The sequence below is a fragment of the Cydia strobilella genome, chromosome 12 (assembly GCF_947568885.1).
Source record: "Cydia strobilella chromosome 12, ilCydStro3.1, whole genome shotgun sequence".
NCBI classification, from domain to species: Eukaryota; Metazoa; Arthropoda; class Insecta; order Lepidoptera; family Tortricidae; genus Cydia; species Cydia strobilella.
The window spans coordinates 13,186,135-13,206,917 of record NC_086052.1 but is presented as its reverse complement, the minus strand read 5'-3'; the positions used below and the strand labels follow the sequence as shown (position 1 = coordinate 13,206,917).

General features: G+C 37.2%; 3 protein-coding genes across 3 annotated transcripts in view; 2 read left to right on the top strand and 1 right to left on the bottom strand.

The window, feature by feature from the left end:
* Nucleotides 1–20,783, top strand: part of LOC134746188 (inositol hexakisphosphate kinase 1) — a 356,169-nt gene that overhangs the window by 240,877 nt on the left and 94,509 nt on the right. The window lies entirely within an intron of this gene.
* Nucleotides 1–20,783, top strand: part of LOC134746189 (beta-3 adrenergic receptor-like) — a 107,312-nt gene that overhangs the window by 79,207 nt on the left and 7,322 nt on the right. The window lies entirely within an intron of this gene.
* On the bottom strand, nucleotides 6,918–14,554 carry LOC134745819 (uncharacterized). Its single transcript, XM_063679908.1, has 9 exons — nucleotides 14,348–14,554; nucleotides 14,005–14,084; nucleotides 11,713–11,837; nucleotides 11,093–11,212; nucleotides 10,402–10,628; nucleotides 8,803–8,892; nucleotides 8,557–8,646; nucleotides 7,919–8,105; nucleotides 6,918–7,123 (listed from the first exon to the last, which is right to left on the bottom strand). The coding sequence occupies exons 2-9, from the start codon at nucleotides 14,052–14,054 to the stop codon at nucleotides 6,918–6,920; spliced, it is 1,095 nt and encodes a 364-aa protein (XP_063535978.1). The 5' UTR covers nucleotides 14,055–14,084; nucleotides 14,348–14,554.

The window sequence follows — 20,783 nt, the reverse complement described above, 5'->3', positions numbered from 1 at the left end:
GCAGTGGAGGAGCACCATACCGACACGTGTAATATGTAACAAGACAATGCTTAGTTTAGATAATTTGTAAGCACCTAGTACAGTCAGCATCAAATACATATTCATGGTCAAAGTGGCCTTAAATATCGTAACACCTTTGTCACCAACTTACCATAGAAATAAGGATGTGTCCCGATACATTTGGCCACTTTGGCCGTCACTATCTATTTGATGCTCACCGTACGTATGTACACAAGGAACGTGCGTCAAGTTTTAAACATCTTTAAATACCGCGATCAACAATCCCGGTATTCTGGAACGAAGACGTAAAATTTATATTTTCCTATTCTCTTGGAAATATTAGAACATTCGAGGAAAATCGCTATAAACGTGCCTAATCAGAGCCCGGTCAGAGCGTCGAGGCGCGACCCGCGCGACATTGCATTTTACCGCTAGAGTGAGTGCCGAAATTCATTAAAATCTAACCCTTGTATCAAACATGTAAGGTTTAAATTCCTGAATCTCAGTCAGTTAATCGACACCAATGTTTCATGAAAGAGTTTGCGATAAGAGTGGGTCTTATGAGCCGTTAAATAAGGTTTAAATTCCAGTATTTTTGTGTTTGTTCTAGTGTCGACACTTGACGCGAGATCGCTTTAGATTTGTGCAGGTAGGAAAGAGATAGGTAATACTACTCTTGTAGATGGCCAAGATAGCGTGCGCGTGATCATCTTCGTGAGGGTCCACTTGAGGCTGTGAGCTAAGGCTTTCATCGACGCTTAGGACAAGATACCTATTTATATGCTCAGTACTCAAATAGCGCAGCTGCCTTACCACTTACTGTACGGTGGTAGATAAATATATTATTCAAGAGTTTGGACGAGCTGGGCTCGCGATTTTTCACAGCAGTAAATAAGGGATAGTTTAGCGAGCGAAAAAGAAAGCGTGTCGTGCTATAAGCAGGGACTCTCCGATCGACAATAGTTATTTGTTATACAAGGGTGCAAAGTTGTATTTTACCCGCAAGTGTTTCAACACACGAGAAGTAAAATACATTTGCACCCGTGTGTAACACAAAACTTTTCCCCTCACTATAGCGAGGAAAGTGCAACATCCACAGGCGTCACAGATCATCTTCATCACTGGAATCACTCATTGTTTTACGATATTATAACAGAAAACTGGAAGTTGTGTATTTTTACGCGAGTCGGTGAGAAAAGTTTTTAAGTAAAAAACTTGTTGACAATGTTGACATTTCTGACGTATAAAATGTCAACGATGCGTTTTGAAATCTCATCGACTCAACTTGTGCTTTCAGAATTATATTTAACATCATTATAAAAAAACAAACGTTTCTTATTAAATTTTAAGGTTTATGACTTAAAATCATTAAATAAAGCTAAATTTGGTATTTTTTTATTAGATTCTCAAACTATTTATTTAATGATAATTAGTATCTAACGAACCATTATCATAAGCGTTTTTACGTTTTGTTATCTGTCAAGCTACTTAAACACGCTCCTTCCAAGGTCAAATTACTTTCCCCACTAGTGGATAAAACGCGTTTTTCCCCGCTTGTTTTGAAGGATAAAAGACAACTTTCCGAGCTAGTGAGGGGAAAAAAACATTTTAAGTTAGATAGAAAAAATGTTGGAGTTAGTAGGTTAGTAGGTTATCTATTATGTGGCACCGTCGGTGATAAATGAAAATTTTTTTGTATGCCAGCGAGTGCTTTTCTTTAGAAATTCTAATTGGTAACGTAAGTACTTAAATTTATATAATAAATAGACAAGTATAACTGCTCTAATCTTATTCAGAGTGAATCTTGATAATATTTTGAATCGTTCGTCGTTTCCGTGCCTCAGATTTTACAGATTGTCTTAAAGACGCTGCCTTCAAATATTCGTCAGACTAATTAAACTTCGTAAAGACCTATTTGCTTTAATTAAACAAGTTTCGCGATGCCAAGCAGCTTGTACGAAGTTAATTCCAGGTGAAGAAAAACAATCAGTTAAAATAAAAGAATGATATTAAACATAAAAAACATGATATAAAACGTTTTTGACAACAAGTATACATATTTGAATATAACCTATTCTATTTGTTGATTAAGAACTTTAAAAAAACGTTAATGAGTACATATTTTAACGATACTAGTAGGTGCTGGTATAATGTGCAACATTTTAACATCTTTTATACTTACCACGTTTAAAGCAAATATGTAATTTCAATTTCAATTAGGATATATTATCTTAGATAAGTAGATAATAGACGTATCAATTAAGATCGTGCGCTCGATTTAAATATACAAATATTGCAGTTTCAGGTATATTTTGAGATCACCAGCATTGTGCTTTTAATTATGGCTTAAAAACAAAAATATGTATATGCATTTCAATTTTACGTGTCACCGAAAAGGAAACGAATAGATATGAATCAATATCAAAACGGTATCTTAACTCCATATTTAAGGTATTTAGGTAAATGAGTCGCTTTACTTCAAACTCGGGTAAATCCATCTGTCAGATTATGCGATTTTGGTATTAAGAAAAGGTAATAGGGTAGAATGGGTAGATATTTGCTGAGAGGGTCGAATAGATTTACCTAAGTTTGAAGTTAAGTGACACAAATGTAAAAATTGAAATACCTACGAGTATATCTATTGTCTTATATATCTACATGACACTTCAGTAAATTATTAAACTATAAAATTAGAAACCCTTCAGATAAAATAATTATTCATTTTTGAGTCGTTGGAACTATTAACTAAAACTTTGATTATCTTAGTTGATTGTTTTTCGGCATCCTTCCACTTCAAAGGTCGCTCAAAAAATAGCCTCAGTCATTCAGTTTATTACTCACATTGGTCAACGGTTTTAAAATACAAACGAAATATTTTTTTATCAAGTTACACTTGATATTTGAAGTTTTAACCCAGCTAACAAGCAAACAAAACAAACTCAGATTGGCTGTGTCAGCTCAACCAGGCTATTCAGCAAAGTCGGCAGCCTGCGAATATTGTGATAACAAGTCTACGGGCTTAGAGCTACAATTAACCCTGCCGAAATAAGACCCGCCTTGATTCAGGGAAAATGAGAGCTGTACGCTGCGCTGCACAAACGTGTTGAATTTAGTTATACGATTAACAAGGAGTATATGGTATAGGTATCAGCGGGCGTTTTGCAGTGTAGTCTCAAGAATTTTTTTTAATCAGACATAGGTAGGTACCTAAATTAGTGAAAGAATTAATAAGGATTTATTTGACTACTTAACACAAACGATACATTTAATTTTACAATTCCTTTCTGCCACGACACCAAGTTAATTGAGGTAGGCACCTAACTTCGCGATCGAGAAGTAATGTTTCTCGGGTGGCTGCACTGTCTGCAGCCGGCAAGTTAAAGATGTATGTCCTCAGAATCTGGCGGCCATTACTGGAGTTCAGCCGTTTTATTAGTTTCACACAGTCTACTTTCTGTGTCTACCAGTTATTTGTTGAACTCGTTCTAATTGTCTGGGTATGACGGTAATCGTTTATGTCACGGAATAGTAAATCAATCATTAACCTACCCTCTTTTTCATCAAATTTGGGTAATACTCAACGGGAAGTGTACAAATGTGTCCGTTGTAATATTAATAGTTCACTGTTCAACTTTACGTGAGAAAAATTAATATGTATGATATCGGAGACAAATGGGTCTCCATATTTGCAGAGAGGAAAATAAAACAAATACTTAGCGATGTGAGATAAAAAAAATTTAAATGAAGCTGACAAAGACTTGTACCCATACTCAGTTGTGTGTGGCGTCTCCCCACCGTACAATATCAGTTATGATTGTGCATCTATAGTATAAAATGGCTGTTTAAAAACTAAATTTATACAACAAAAACCGGCCAAGTGCGAGTCGGACTCGCGTTCCAAGGGTTCCGTACATTACACAATTTAAACAATGTATTTTTTATGTGGAAATGTCTTTAAAAAACCCTTAGGGGTCGGATCAAAAACTAAGTAATTAAGCCCGACTCACGCTTGACTGCACATTTCTAATAGGTTTTCCGGTGATCTATAGGTAAAGATCTACTTTTTGTATTTTTTTTCAAAATTTTTGACCCAGTAGTTTCGGAGATAAAGGGGGAGGGATGGTAATTTTTTGCCTATTTTCTTGAATAACTTCTAAACTGTTTATCTTAAAATTATAAAAATATATATTTGAGATTCCCACAATGAGCTCTTTCGTTTGATATGTAACACGATATAGTTTGACAAAATTTATTTTTTAATTTTCTCATTTACCCCCCAAAAGTGGCCCCCGTGTTTAAAATTAATTTGTTTACGTTACATGTCCATCTTTGGGTCACAAACTTACATATATGTACCAAATTTCAACTTAATTGGTCCAGTAGTTTTGGAGAAAATAGGCTGTGACATGCTGTGACAGACGGACAGACAGACAGACAGACGCACGAGTGATCCTATAAGGGTTCCGTTTTCTCCTTTTGAGGTACGGTACGGAACCCTAAAAACTAGTAATAACATATATTGTAGTTATATATTGTTATATATTGTAGTTATACATAAACCATAAAAGTAAATAGTAAATAAATAGTTTCCCGAACGAATAAACATCAACTTAATTGGCAAACAGGCAACGCAAGTTTGCAGAATGGCTGTGTTATCTCTGAAAATGAACATCCAACTACAAACGTTGTGATTTTCACTTGCTTATTTACTATAGTTGTAAGTTTACTATATTTTTATTTTACATCAATTCAGAATGGATTTCTATCAACCAACAATGATGTTGATCCAGGCTAGACAGTCTGTTTTTAGTCAAAAATTTCAGACAGACGGTGTCACCAGGCTGTATCTCATGAACCGTGATAGCTAGACAGTTGAAATTTTCACAGATGATGTATTTATGTTGCCGCTATAACAACAAATACTACAAAGTACGGAAACCTCGGTGGGCGAGTCCGACTCGCACTTGTCCAGTTTTTTTTATCAATGATGGCCAACCAATATAAAGAAGCATAAGGTTGGCGAAACCTGAAATGTTTACTTGACAGTAACATAAGTGACATTGACAGTTTTGACGGTCGTAGTTTTTTGGTCTTGAATTCCAGTTGCGAGTATAGTGTTTAGTACGAGTTCATGCAACGCAAGTATCAAATGTAACTCACAATAAACACTGGTCAACGTGTAAACTGGCTCCAATGTAAAGGCCAGCCAGCCACATTTACCCCGCAGTCAATCTTATCCAAATTTACCTTATGGCAAAGTCTTACCTTAGACTGAAATACAGTAACCTAATTAATTTGGATGAATTTACTTGCAACACGTTCGATCAGCAGTAAAATACTAAAATTAGTCTGCTTGCATAAGTAATAAATTATTTTATTAACGTAGTAACGGTTGCGAAACCATATTAATTTTCTAGAAAATCGTAAATGCGCAATAAAACAAGTCAGTTGGAACTTCGCGTACACCGATACCTTTATTATCATCACAAAACAAACGACACACAGCACAACACGGTAAAATAATTGGGTCAAATATCAAGATTTGTTCCCGTATTAGTTTCTGTTGATATCAAATTCCTTTCTACTGGTTTCTTAGTCGATATGGCAACCAACTTGTTAATAACAACTTTTCTTGTTAACGAAACTATTTGAATCTTTGTTATCTGCTGTCTTCGGATTCCGAGAATGGTCCAATATTGGAGAATTTCGTTTATTAAGATACGAAATTATTCTATTCCATTGCTCAGAGACGCCGTCAGAAAATCTCCACCAAAAGGATTCCGTTTGCTTATTTCCGAGGATTTTGTATGCGTGGCCTTCTGACTTGTTCTTTCGCTTCTTAGGCGTCCAATTTACGTTTGTCGTTTTCAAAGATGAGGTTAAATGTTCCAAGATATTAACTTTAGATTGTTTAACCAAAACACCGCTGTTGTCATGACCTGTTTCTAAAAGCATCGCTTGAGAGGTATAACTAGAGTTATTGTTTGTACTGTTCAAACTATTTTGATGAACAAGTTCAGCTGTCGTGGATTTTGCTGATGATTTTTGTATTGAGTCAGTTAGTAAGGCACATTCGGTAATCGTATATATTTCTAACTCCTCGTCTAAGGTTTTGGTATGCAGGTAATTGTCATAAGTCGTAATTTTAGTTATTAGGATGGAAATGGCATCTGAATCTTTTAAACTAACTTTACTGCCGCTTCTTTTCCTTCGTATAGGTAATCCATGAGACTCATCGTAGTCACTGTACATGTTTCCCTGTTTGGGCATATCTAACAATTTAACAGACCTGAAAAGTTAAACGCGTTAAACTTCAAAAGCTCTCCAATCTCTTAAAAAAAGCTTATTTAGAAAGAAATATTCTGTCATAGAATCGTCGTAAATTTATTTATTTACTTTATTACGAATCTGGCTACCACGTGACAGGCATAGCCTAGTGTGGGGCCACAGGACATTGACAACATTTATTTATTTTTATTTAAAAGGAAAAACCTCATTTACAGGTTTTTTTCTTTTAAATAAAAAAAACTTAGTCTTATTTTCTTCATTTATATGTTTTTTATGACTTTAGGGGATAGTCAGTCAGGCCGTCAACAATTTAATCCATACGCGATGACTCGTAACTTTACAAAAAGGTTTTAAAAGAGTTTTATTTTTGATACATAATTTTGACTAAGATATACAGTTTGTGAAGTTGGAGCTTGTAGAGTTAGGGCGTGTAGAAAAGTTAGGCTTGGCTCTACATGAGATCTGATAACTTTTTGATAGTGCGAGCCATGTCACCATGTGGCCTCGTCTTAGCAACATTTGACATGAAAATGTTTTACTGCCATTATTATACATATACTTAGAGGAACAAATATTCAAATATACCTACTTTCACAATAATAAAATGAGTAACTAATAATATTTGTTGCTTACTTATCATTCCCGTATTCCTTGGAATCAGTTTGGGTTTGTTTAATCGGACTTTTTGGTTTCGGCGTATCCCACATAATCTGCTGCATTTTATTTTCTAACGGACGAACGAGTAATGGCCTTATTGATGGCGGTGTTAGTGCTGAAGACTTGTGGCTAACTTCGTAATCGAAGAAATTTTCGGCTGTCGAAGTTTTAGAAGAATCTGTAAATTGAAATTATTATGATAACACTAAATAAGTGAATTTGTCAAAATGATGTCCTTTTATTGTGAGAACATTGTATTGTTGTTTTCTATGGAGCGACATGTTCACCTCGGTAACAAGCTCTTAAATAAAGTGAAAAAAAAATGCCTTTTTTAAACATTTTGACAAGTATGATAAAACCGGCCAGCCAGTCAGGGTCTTTAGCTTTGTCACCTTGATATACCTACCTATATTTCCGAAGTATAAAAAACCTACGCACCTGATATAACATAAGCGAGGTTGAGCACTGGGTTGAGCAGATTTACATCAACCATGATGTTATCGCTCTTCATAATGGAAACCTACGTAACCAACATAGCCCAACGGAGACGTGCCTGCGGCTTTCAGCGTTTATATATCGGTTAGACGGATTTATCTCCATTATCATATCGGCGACGATAAGTTACTGTTATTACTCTCCATAATCTTCCTGCCAAATAGAACAACGCTTGGGGATTTACGTATCCGCTGCAGGCCAGACTGAAAGTTGGCCCTGGAATACAGCATGTCTAAAGCATTCATGCAGATTTGTGCCCTTACCGCTACTTTCCATAAACAACCTGTTAAGTAGAGCCGAGCCCTTGGCCTAACGCTTGGGAATTTACGTACCTACCCGCTGCAGGCCAGACTGAAAGTTGCCCGTGGTATACAGCCCCTTTAAAACGATTAGGCGGGTTAGCTTCATTAAGCCCTTACCGCTACTCTCTACAAACATCCCTTCAACTATCTAAGGCAGACTCTAGAAATCTACGTACCCGCTGAAGGCCAGCCTGAAAGGTCCCCGCGGAACACTGCGTCTCTAAAACGATTAGGCGGGGGTGTGTCCAAGACGTCCTTATCGTTGCTTTCCATGAACTTCCTGGCACTTAGTCCGGAGCCTGGGAAACCAGGATGCTTCGCTAACTGCCCGAAATATTTGGCGTACTTATCCGTCGTTGTGGTCTAAAATATTAAAATGAACTAAAATAGGGTTAATATTTTCATTAGGGTCAAAATGTATTTTTAATGCAACCAAGATATATAATATGTACATCCTGTGACCGTAGCCAAGTAGACAATCATTTATCGAAAATGGCAATCCAAAAGAATAATGTAATGCAAAAAGCTTTCTCGCCATTTCCATTCATTATTTTAGTTTAAATTGGCGTTTTCTACTTATACATATAAACGATTGCTATTTGGCTAGGCTCTAAGCTGTGTGATCAGGCTCTAATATTCACTAATCTAAAAACCAAAGTCTGAAGGTAGTTAAATATGTATTTATACTTTGACCAGGATTTGAAAGGTAGTTGCTGTCACAACTCGAGCATATTTTGAAATACCAGAAAATATTAAAATGCATATGTGGGCTGAGTTCTAAATAAGTGGTCTTCGCTTTGTTCTTAAAACATACCGGGTCGTTTCTCCTGGCATTGTGTATTTGAGCATTAGCTTCTATGGCCTTTACTCGATCTAACGGATCCTCGGGAATCTTAGCGGTAGCCTTTAAATAAAAATGAGTTTTAGTAAAAAAAGCATGTGCGTAGAGTAGAGTGGATAAAAATACATAGATTCACTACATGGATAACAGAACATGACAAATTACTAATTTCTCTTGAAAATATCTACTTATTCATTCATCTGTGTAGCCTCGTCTTACCAATTCAATTTTGCGAGATTCATGGTGCCTTGCTGCTGCTTGAATAGCTCTCAATCGTTCTACAGAACCGCCTGGCATGCTGTCGGCAACCTAGTAAGAAAAAAAACGTGTCTTGAAGATGAGAAACACAAATAACTAAAGGTGACCATTGAAAGAACGTATGTCGTTGCAAGTATTCAACGGTCAATCAACCGAGGGCTAAAATGTTTATTTGTGAAAGCCAAAATCAACTATGCTAACCAATATTAATCACTTTATCTTGTTTTGTTCTATTAAAGCCCTCTTGAAAGCATTTTAATCCACTGATACCAATTTTGAATATTAAACACGTATTAAAGACTGCACACGATGAAACCCGATTAATCCGAAAAACGAAATTAATGTAATTTATAATAAAAATACAATAATATTACAATGTATGGGCTTCTGTGAGTTTTCGCCGAATATATTCCATCATACCTTTTTTGTTGTCCAGCGTTTTTTGATAATCTTCACTCGCTTCGTACTACACTGCCACAATTCGTATTAAAATTTTCATAAGCTGTTTTATGCTCATTATAATGTCATCCTACCAAAAACATACTTCTTGTAACTCTTTTCTACTTGAGGTAGTCAGGAAAGCCAAACACTGGAAGTTGTATTTATATGGGAGGCATTTTTTTGTCAAAAAGTCAAATTCACCAAAGTTAAAACACCTCAGAACTATCTCAATCTAAACACAATCAGAAAAATGTTAGGTATTGTGAAAAGAGTATGTAATAAGGTATCATTTGGTTTTTAAAATTAAGAATAATAAAATATTTTCAGCTCTGCACAAAGTCTTGGTGTCTAGGCTTCTCAGCAGAAAAACTAAGATCCGAATTTACAAGACCGTAATACGACCTATTTTAACATACGGATGTGAAGCTTGGACACTAACTTTGAAGGTAGAAAGTAAGCTGTTGGTGGTTGAGAGGAAGATTTTCCGCAAAATCCTTGGCCCAGAGCAGAGAGTCGATGGCAGCTGGAGAATCCGCAAAAACGCCGAAGTTGAACAACTAGTTGCTGAACCAAACATCATTAGTGTGACAAAGGCTTCGGTGGCTCGGCCACCTTGAGCAAATGGGAGGCGATCGGGCGGTGAAAAGAGCGTTTGAGCGAAAAACGACAGCACGCCGCCCGGTCGGTCGACCTAGGTATTGATGGGCGGATGTGGTGGACGCTGATCTGCGCGAGCTCCAGGCTGAAGGCTCCAGGCAGACTGGCGAGAAACTGCACAGGACCGTAATCAGTGGGTCGCTGCGCCAGAGGACTAAGTAAAATATTTTTAACTGGAAATTTTGGTAAAGACTGTCAGAAGACCGTGGACAAAAAATATAGGTACTGTGGTATACATAACGCTCAAAGTCACAGACCACCTAACTTTATAAATTATGTTTCTAATTTTATCATGTAGTTTGATAACCACAAATTATTAAGGGAAAAATGCTGCTTGAAAATGTACATTCATTTAAAAGATTTACCACATCATGCGTGGCCGGGTTTAATCGTGTACCTGCAGTCTTTAGTTGCACCTGCCGAAATATTTAGGTATGTACTCATCTCTTTAATGCTACTTACTTGCAGCAAAGCATCGACTACATTCGGAGTCGTCGTTCGACTAGTGGTGTAAGGTGGCGCTGGAGGTTCAAATCTTCGTACAGTCTCTCCGGCCGCCATAGACGTGAGTCGCATGAGGCTGCCTTCGTATTTGTGTTGATCGTCCGACTCAAATATGGAGTTGCCCGATCGGCGACGACCGGCCGCTAGAGGCTGCTCGCCTTCTTGAACTCCGGGTGATATTCTCTCTATCAAGATTTAAAAAAAATTTATGTAGAAGCAATAAATGCACATTGAATATAGATATATTAATATAACTTGAGTGTTTCATAAGACGAAAGTTCCGTTCTTTTGTTGTCATTGCTTAGTCATTGTGTTTATCCCGAGATTTATAAATAAGTAATATTAGCAAAATGTAAGATCCTCAAGGTGCAAAGTGCAACGTATAAGTTACTTTTATATTGAGTTGACAATTTTTTTTGTTGTGATCGGACAATGTTTTAATAGACATTTAATTACTGCCAATACTTGTAAATTAACCAAAAATTAATTTAAACCAGAAACAGTTTCTAAAGTATTTATTTTGATGCAGCATCAGTAATCAACTTTTAGAAATATTATGTGTATGATCGTTTCGTAATTATCAACTTTTATGGAGTCATGAATACCTGTAGTAAAAATACTTAATGATGTTATTAAAATATCAACGTACGGCCTGAGCTGTCCTTGAGAGAAATGCTCGGTTCTCCGCCGCCCGCTCGTCGCCAGTCGAAGTCATCAGCTATCTCGTCATCGTAAACACCTCGCTTGATATACACGGATATGTTGGTCTCTGAAAAAACGTAATTAAGTTAATAAATATTCCTCTTTATCTAAGTTCATAGTTTGCTCAGCCACTAACTAGAGTTGACAAAGTTTTACGAAGGTCATGACAGTGTTTGTAATTCAACGATTAAAATTCAGCATAGGTACGGATCATTCCAATATCAATCGTTCTGCTCCAATCATTTCTATTTCGCTAACTAATCAAACGCATGCCGCAAATCAACAGGGTCTATATTCTGACATGCAATGATGCAACGTACAATTGCCGGAGAATTATATATTGAGCATTTTCATAGATTGCTTTTAGTTACCGTACATTTTTGCGATATTTTAGTAGATGTGCTTGCGCGCACCTACTTACATGTACCTTTCTGGTACTATCTAACTGATCTGCTGTATAAATTGTTAGAAAGTTAGTAAGTTTACCTCAAAAAACAAAATGAGGTCGTGTAATTTCTCAGATAATATGTCTTAGTAACGTTTTATACAAGCTATTTACTCTCTTACCTTTGAGGTCGATGTACTCAGCTAATGAGTAATTATAACCCATGGCAACGCCTGCCAGTGAAGCTGTGAGTAGCAAGCAGCAAACGGACGAGCTGATGAGGCACGCCATGATGAAAACCACGACCCTGAACAAGGTTTTTTTCTTACGATTTTTACGTCTTGGTAGCCTATTCGATGCAATGTAAGTACGGCACTTACCCTATGGCCTCGAAACGCACGCGCAGTGTCAGGAGCGTGTACGCTTGACGCTGACGCCTCAAATGTATGGCAGTCGGCGAGCGTGCACATTCGTGACGCTTGAAGTGTGCGTTCCGTGGCCGAGGTGTTAAAGAACTGCATGATATGATTTCGGACTTATACCTGTGCCTTTAAAATGGCTGAACATGTCACAAATATTGAATATCGTTATTAAGAAGAAGTACGTATACCTTACAATTTAAACCCTCGCGTTTTGTACACATAATTAATGTCATTAACGGGTCTATATACATACATATAATAAAAATGTATGTATATACATATAATCACGCCTATTTCCCGGAGGGGTAGGCAGAGACCACGGATTTCCACTTGCTACGATCCTGACATACCTCTTTCGCTTCCTTCACTTTCATAACATTCCTCATACACGCTCGCCGGTTTAGGGTGCTCTTGACCTGGCCTTTCTTCAGGATTTCCCCGATCTGATCATAGAAAGTCCGCCGAGGTCTGCCCCTTCCAACTCCCGTTTCTACCTCTCCCTTATACACTCTTTGTTAGCCTTCTTTCACTCATTCTTTCCAAGTGTCCAAACCATCTCAACATACCTTTCTCAATTTTTGTCACTACATCTTCGCTCAGTCCACACTTTTAACGGGTCTAACGCGATTAAATTTCATTATTTTACTTTTTTTCCGACGTTTCAGCTAGATTGCACTAGATGTGGTCACGGAAGACTGACGTCTCAGCAAAATATCGATTGAGATATTGGCAAACAACACTAAACCACATTAATATTGTCTTCGGTTACCGCGATAGTTACTCATGAAATAAAACTATGAAAACGGATTATATCGCGTATATTACATTACATTACCCGACATTAGTTTATATTAGTACCTACTGTAGCGTGACGCTACATCTGTCGTTTTGTTTTGGAAACTACTTGCTTGTCAGTCATGTCTAGTTTGCTTGTTTATTTAGTCGTGTCGTATAGGAACTAGCAGACCCACGGAGGACACGAGCCCGCATATAGCGCGGTTCGATAGGTCACGGTACAGCTTCGGTTGGCCGAACAAATTGTCATCGTCTACGGAGTTTGAATATTTTTTTAACGTATTGGAATCGGTTCCCGTTTAATTGTTATTTTTTCCCGGTTCATTGTTATTTTTTTGTGCAATATTACTTTTAATTCTGTAAAGCCGCTGTTATCCGTATTCCGCATTTATTTAAGGCATTGTCTTTTAAAATTCTAATTGCCCCTAATTGTCAAGCGAAACTAATATTTGGCAATAAATTTAGGTACCTATCACCCGTTGAAACAGCCATTATCGTCCATAATCTCCATCTCATTAATCCATTTCTTTCCTTCTACAGCTAAATTTATACGCCATTATCTTTCGCTCGTACACCAGTTCACGCCAGTGCGGAAAGCGGACTGTCAGAAAAACTGTCTGTCTGTGTGTTTTGGTTACATTAATTTTTTAAATTCCAAGTGTAAATTTTTTTGTGACTTTCGGTAGTGCTTATCAAATCATACGTGTTGTGCACAAGTATTTGTTTTACTGCACTAGTTGCACTACCTACCTAATTTTTAGGGTTCCGTACCTCAAAAGGAAAAAAAACGGAACCCTTTGGGATCAGTTTATTGTCCTTCCGTTCATCTGTCTGTCAAGACCCTTTATCTCGGGAACGCGTGGAGGTATCAAGTTGAAATTAAAACCATATACTCAAGTCTCTTGAAACTGATGTAAATAAATCAAACTTCTAAGTTAATATAAAAAAATACGGTCGTTTGTGCCGCAAAAAACGTATATTTCGACTCTCAAAGTAATCACAATTAACACTTCCAATGCCGAGCGCCCTATTTACAATACAAAATGAACACACATACGTGTTCTTGGCAATGAACGTGTTAAGAGGGTACCTCCCGATGACCTAGAACTATGAAATTTGGCAAGTAATATTGTTTTATACTACAAATACAGGAAAAAAATTTAATACTATGAAATTGTAAAAAAAAGTTGAATTTGTACGGAACCCTTGGTGGGCGAGTCCGACTCGCACGGTTTTTTATATATTATATAATGTTACCTGTGCGATGCATCGAAGCACCAGGCCATCCATGTAAATATGCAGCACATTGTGAGAGCATTTCATTGATGCCAATAAATCTGCAATCAAATATAAAAAATATTGTTGTTTGCTGATAACATGATTTTTTCTGATAAAACTAAAGCCAGATATTTGCACAGTCTGGTTTTGTAACTCTCTGGCAATTTGACTTTGTGGTGTCAGATGGTCGGACGGACGGACTTTGAACACGGGTCAAAGTCGTAACTTATCCCTGTAAAAGATACGTAGGTGAATGTGGGTAAATAAACATACAATGAAAATCGACAAAATAGTGGATTTGAGAACGTTACTGTGAATATACCTTTTAAATCCTCAAGCCGGGTAATACAACGGCAAGAGTTATTTCGTCAAAGGGCCTTTGTCCGAACTGCGCGCATCGCATCCCCTTTGAGAAGAATTACTTGGGACAACGGTTGCGTAATACTAGCACTCATCGTTGTCTACCTTCTGGTTGTTGCCATAGCGCGACAGTTTCAAGAGGCCCTGTAATTTAATTATTTATTGGTGAATTATTAGGATCTTTTCATGTCATCAGCAGTCAACAAAGCAATGACACTATTATGTACCATAATCTAAATTAAGTTTTTAAAAAACGTCAATGAAGGTTTTAATTATAATTAATGAAATGAAGACAACGCCAGTGATTCTAATTTAGAATTTTGAGCTCAGATATGGACTAAAAATTAACACTCGAAGCAAAAACTAACATAGCTCTCTTATTGCACAAATTACTATTTTACTATTTTACTAGCATAACACGATTAATGAGACAAATATGGACTACACCAAATATCATTTTCATCACTACAAACACACACTACACACTACACACGCGCACACACACACACACACACACACACACACACACACACACACACATACACACACACGCGCGCGCGCGCACGCACGCACGCACGCACGCACACACACACACACACACACACACACACACACACACACACACACACACACAGAGAGAAGCTAAGAAACAGGATATTGAACGTAGCAAATTGAGCCCTAGAACTGCGCCAGTTGTCGCATTAGGAGCGCTTGTTGACACACATCTGTTCCGCAACCTTTGACTAATAGTGCCGACCCAGTTTGCTCACAGGTTATGGACTTGGGTTCATACATTGGGTTCTATTTTAATATTTACTTAGTTTTGAACATGGCGATATGTTATTCCTAAGACATCCTTATATCACGTATATGTCCAACTGGCTGAATTTGTACGGTTACTAGTTCTAGAAATGAAATTACCATTTTTGTGTATTTCGAATTTAGTGAATATAGTAAGAGCTAGTATAGTATTATAATACAATAGTAAGAGCTTGAAGGAAAAAGTAAATAAGAAAATGTCAAGACGAGCTAAGTTTTATGAAGATCCGACGAAGCGTAAAACCCATCTAAGTAAATCATGAACCTGTTACGTAGATAAATAAAGTAGCTTTAGGTGCAATGGATAATACTTACTTCATTTACCTACTGCTAAGCTACAGCCGTAGCACAACATCGTAGCCTGTGGCATTTTCCGGTATGATGAAACGAAATGGCTAACGGCCCGATTCGAACAAGTGTTGTTTGACTGACTGACTTCTTATACGCATTGTTCGAATCGGGCCGTAAGAGACGTTGCTTTGTAAAAAAACCGGCCAAGTGCGAGTCGGACTCGCGCACGAAGGGTTCCGTACTATTACGCAAAAAAACGGCAAAAAAATCACGTTTCTTGTATGGTAGCCCCACTTAAATATTTATTTTATTCTGTTTTTAGTATTTGTTGTTATAGCGGCAACAGAGATACATCATCTGTAAAAATTTCAACTGACTAGCTATAACGGTTCATGAAATACAGCCTGGTGACAGACGGACATACAGACAGACAGCGAAGTCTTAGTAATAGGGTCCCGTTTTTACACTTTGGGTACGGAACCCTAAAAAGGTTAAATTTAAAATACACACAAAACTGTTTCTTGGCTGTGACGTAAAGATAATGACCCTTTATAAACAGCTCGCTTTTTCTCTCACGACGTACTATCACAGAATAAATAATAGTACCTACTACCACCGTACAGAAAGGAAACTTCCTACAAAACCGAAGTTTGACAGCGGTTCAGGGTCGAATCATGCTATCCTTTTTTTAATATATGGCACTATCCCTTTCAGCTATTTAGGGTTGTCAAAATTCAAGTCATTATCTTATCTGTGGTCGTGCACACAAAGGGACGTCAAGTTGTGCCAACCCTAATAATTGCTCGGAGCAATGCAGAGCCGAACGGAACCGAGTTTGCCCGAAGCGAGGAGATTCCTACCCCTGGTACTATTATTACTATATTTGTGTACCTACATTATGCTTATTAGATAACTTAGATGCTGGCGTAATAGACCTGCTCTAGCTCTAGGGCAGCCTCGAAATGGTTTTTCTCTATTTATCTTCATAAGATGACTGTAAGCTTAGCACAGGGGCGACGCGACAGTATCTCGCGCGGGCGATATCCTGTCGCGCCGCTTCTGTGCTAGGCTTACTGATGTGGTCCTGACCTAACCAGAGTTGTATTAAATGTAGGCGCCTAGGTTCTCTGCCCAGTGTCTGCTCTGCGAATGAATTCAGCCCTCATAATTCACACATTGTACGCAGGAACTATTTTTTCTCGCATTCACCTTCGATTGGTAAACCGTAAAGGTTAACCAGAAAGGCCAGACTTTACCACCTAGACATATTATTCTGAACGTTACCATGGCAATAATAAGGTTGAAAGTAAACTGGCATCTCATATATAGCGCGACACAGCTGAGTGCGGTCATTATGAAATATTCAGGAAAGTGCCCTTGTGTTGTAATGTTCTAATGTCGGTGTTTGGATAAACTAACCAAATGTGGCCAGAATGTCGGGTATAGCGTTGTTTGGTACAATGGAAAGCTTTTAAAAACCTCTGTTTTTTTAGGGTTCCGTACCTCAAAAGGAAAAAATGGAACCCTTATAGGATCACTCGTGCGTCTGTCTGTCTGTCTGTCTGTCTGTCTCTCTGTCTCTCCGTCTGTCACAGCCTATTTTCTCCGAAACTACTGGACCAATTAAGTTGAAATTTGGTATACATATGTAAGTTTGTGACCCAAAGACAAACATGTAACGTAAACAAATGAATTTTAACACCACTTTTGGGTAAATGTGAAAATTAAAAAATAAAGTTTTTCAAACTGTATTGCGTTACATATCAAATGAAAGAGCTCATTGGGAGAATCTCAAATATATATTTTTTTATAATTTTAGGATAAACAATTTAGAAGTTATTCAAGGAAATAGGCAAAAAATGACCATTCCCCTCACTTTATCTCCGAAACTAATGAGTCTAAAATTTTGAAAAAAATACACAAAATAGATCTTTACCTATAGATTACAGGAAAACCTATTAGAAATGTGCAGTCAAGCGTGAGTCGGGCTTAATTACTTAGTTTTTAATCCGACCCCTACGGGTTTTTTAAAAACATTTCACTCACGTTTTACATAAAAAATACATTGTTTAAATTGTGTAATGTACGGAACCCTTGGAACGCGAGTCCGACTCGCACTTGGCCGGTTTTTTGTTGTTCATAAACATGTGGTACAATCCATCCGATACAGAGATCATTGACCCCCTACATACAAACGTGTATTGGGTATAGAGATGGGTAGGGGTGAGTAAATACTGAGTATTTACTCGGTATTTACTCAAAGCATACAGTAAATACTCGTATTTACTCATTTCGGTGAGTAAAAACGATTATTAACAAAATTTCAATACTTTGGTGAGATTTAAGTACTAAATTGGTTTTTATTTTATTGTGTTAACGTATATTAATGATATTTATGTTATAAGAAGCTTATTACGCTTAGTTTTTGGCAAAAAGGTGATTATCAGTGAGAGGTCATTTGGAATTTAGCGGATATAGACGTAATAAAGTATAGTTAACAATTTTGTTTTAAATAAGATGGTACTTAATTAGTAATTACATTCAAAGTTACTTAATTACTTGCGTTCTAGATAAGTGCATGTTGCAAGCTGATTCACATATTATACAGTTTTTAACCAGTTGTTTATTAAAATAAAACTGCGGCGAAAATACTTTACAATATTAGCTCTTACCAGATAGCGCGGCGATTGTTAGATAGTATGTATAGTAGTTCTTACGGCTAACTTTTTGTCTATTGTAAGTAAAACCGCACGTGCTACTACCTGCAAAAAAGGTTCGGTCATTGGCATATAATTCTAATAGGGTATTTGACTACTAGTCAAATCAGTTTCTTTTTTCGAACTGTCAAAACGATTTTGCTACTATGGAATTTATATGAAACACTAGCATGTGACGTCACAATCAAATTACCTACTCTTTATAGTTTTATACGGGCGTTAAAATAGAAATTGTGTCTAAAAACAACTGCTGTCTACGTTTCTCTATTAATCTTCTGGTGCTTTATTTCATGCATGGTGTAAAATAATTAATTTTAAATACAGTCAAATACGCTATTGGCTTATCAATATTCGGGAATGTAAAATATTAAACACGAACTTTCATTGGGCATATAATAATATAATTTGGCTGTGTATTAATATTTTAGCGCCAATAATTTATATGAGCCTCAAATATATAGCCGTTTTCTTTTTAAAATGTGGTCTCCTCCTCCTTGCATCGGTTTCCTCATCACTGAGGGTCACGTCACTTCTAGGTAACTTCTAGCTTCTCTTGGACAATTTGCCGCCACTTCTTTCTGTCTGTCGCCGAGTGTAGGGCACCGTGGAGCGTTACATCAAGGGCTGAGCTAATTTGATCTGTTCACCGCATTGGGCTCCTACGTCTCGGCTTATCGCCTTCGATTTTACCAGTGATTACCAGCTTTTCCAGGTTATCACTGTCTTTCCTGGCAATGTGGCCAAAATTCATAAAAATACAACTCATATTGTATAATTTAAGGCTCCGTTTTTGTTGCGAATTTATTAATTTTAGTACCCATGACCAAAATGGTTACTGAGTGGGACCCACGGAACACCACAGACGGTTCAGGCCGGGGTTCAGGCAGACCGAAACGGAGATGGCGGGATGACTTGGACGCATTCTACACCAAATGGTGGGAAAATGCCGATGACAGGGTCGAATGTAAAAAACGAGGGGAGACCTTTGCCCAGCAGTGGGACACCACAGTAGGCTATTAAAAAATAAAAAAGTACCCATTTCTATTTTTTTAAACTACCCAAATTCGATTAATTAGTTGACCGGTTAAATACGTGCCAATTGCAATGGAAAACTATTAATTACGTCCCACGTTTAGGGGGAGGGAGGGGGTGTAGAAAATGTGACATGTTGTGACACGGGGGAGAGGAGTTACAAACGTTGTGACGTCACTTTAACTTCACTCGTAGTCGAAAATTGTTTTGATTGTTTGTATTCGCGATACAACTAAATAAGCTAGTTTTTGAAACGATATATCGTATCGGTTTCGTGTCATACAATTTCTAATATTCCTATTAATTAAAATATTTTTATTAAAATAACTATATTTCATTCAATTTGCTAATTTCTTTGATATCAAAATTGTCAAATATGTGAAGTCACACGAGGGGAAACGGGATTGCCAAATGTGAAATCACTAAATTCGTGTGATGTAATTTATGGATATGGATATTTATTTTTAAACTTTATTGCACAATTAAAATATGTACAAATGGCGGACTTAATGCCTCAAGGCATTCTCTACCAGTCAACCATTGGGCAAAACAGAAATTCTCAAAGAATTTCAGAAATTTTATATCGGATAACGCGCCTTTGTTACGCATCTCGTTGACATATTTTAGATTGGTTCTGTAGCGTTCGACTCACCGAAACTCAGTAACCGTAAATTTTTCCGTAGTTCATTTTGAATCTTATTGCAAGTTCCATAGAAATTGTAATTCAATAACCGGTTAAATTGACCGAACCGTTTTTTGTTGACTGGGTAGCACGTGCGGTTTTACTTACAATAGACAATGAGTTAGCTGCAAGGGCCAGCTTGAAAATTAACGACTATACATAGTATAGCCGTATAGTATACGCGGTCAAAGTTAGCGATTCTTTTTTTTTGCATGTAGTAGCACGTGCGGTTTTACTTACAATAGACAAAGAGTTAACCGAAAGGGCCAGCCTGAAAACTAACGACTATAATAAAATCATATTTTAACCACACTAAATACATAGTTACGGTATACGGCAAATACGGGTATTTTAGGTAGGTGGGTTTTTACTAACTACCCATCTAGTTGCGGTCAACTGCTGCTTAGAAAGCGTTTCCATGCTGGGTTCCACTCTCCCATTAAAATAAGTGACTGAGGACTGGAATAGAATCCACAGGTCCTCCTTTTGGAATCCTGAATTCCCGTACACGCCAAATCACGTGTTTACGCGGCACTTACGTCCTTTTATGAAGAGTTTTTTAATGAAAACTCAAAAATGACCCGACCGATCATGTTTAAAGTATTTTTTTCTCAAAGTGTTTTCTAGGGTCTATTTTCCCGATATTTTTTCATATTTTATTTAACTTTGTTACAAAAGTTATAGAGGAATGAACATTATTTTGGCCTTTGGAAACGGTTTTTTCCCAAAAGTATTAAATTTATCGAAAAAAGTGCGTAATAACATTGAATTTATTTTTAAAGACCAATTTAATGATGTGCCACACGTTGGTGGTTTCAGATTTTTTTATTGTGGCACTTAGTTACATGTATGGAACG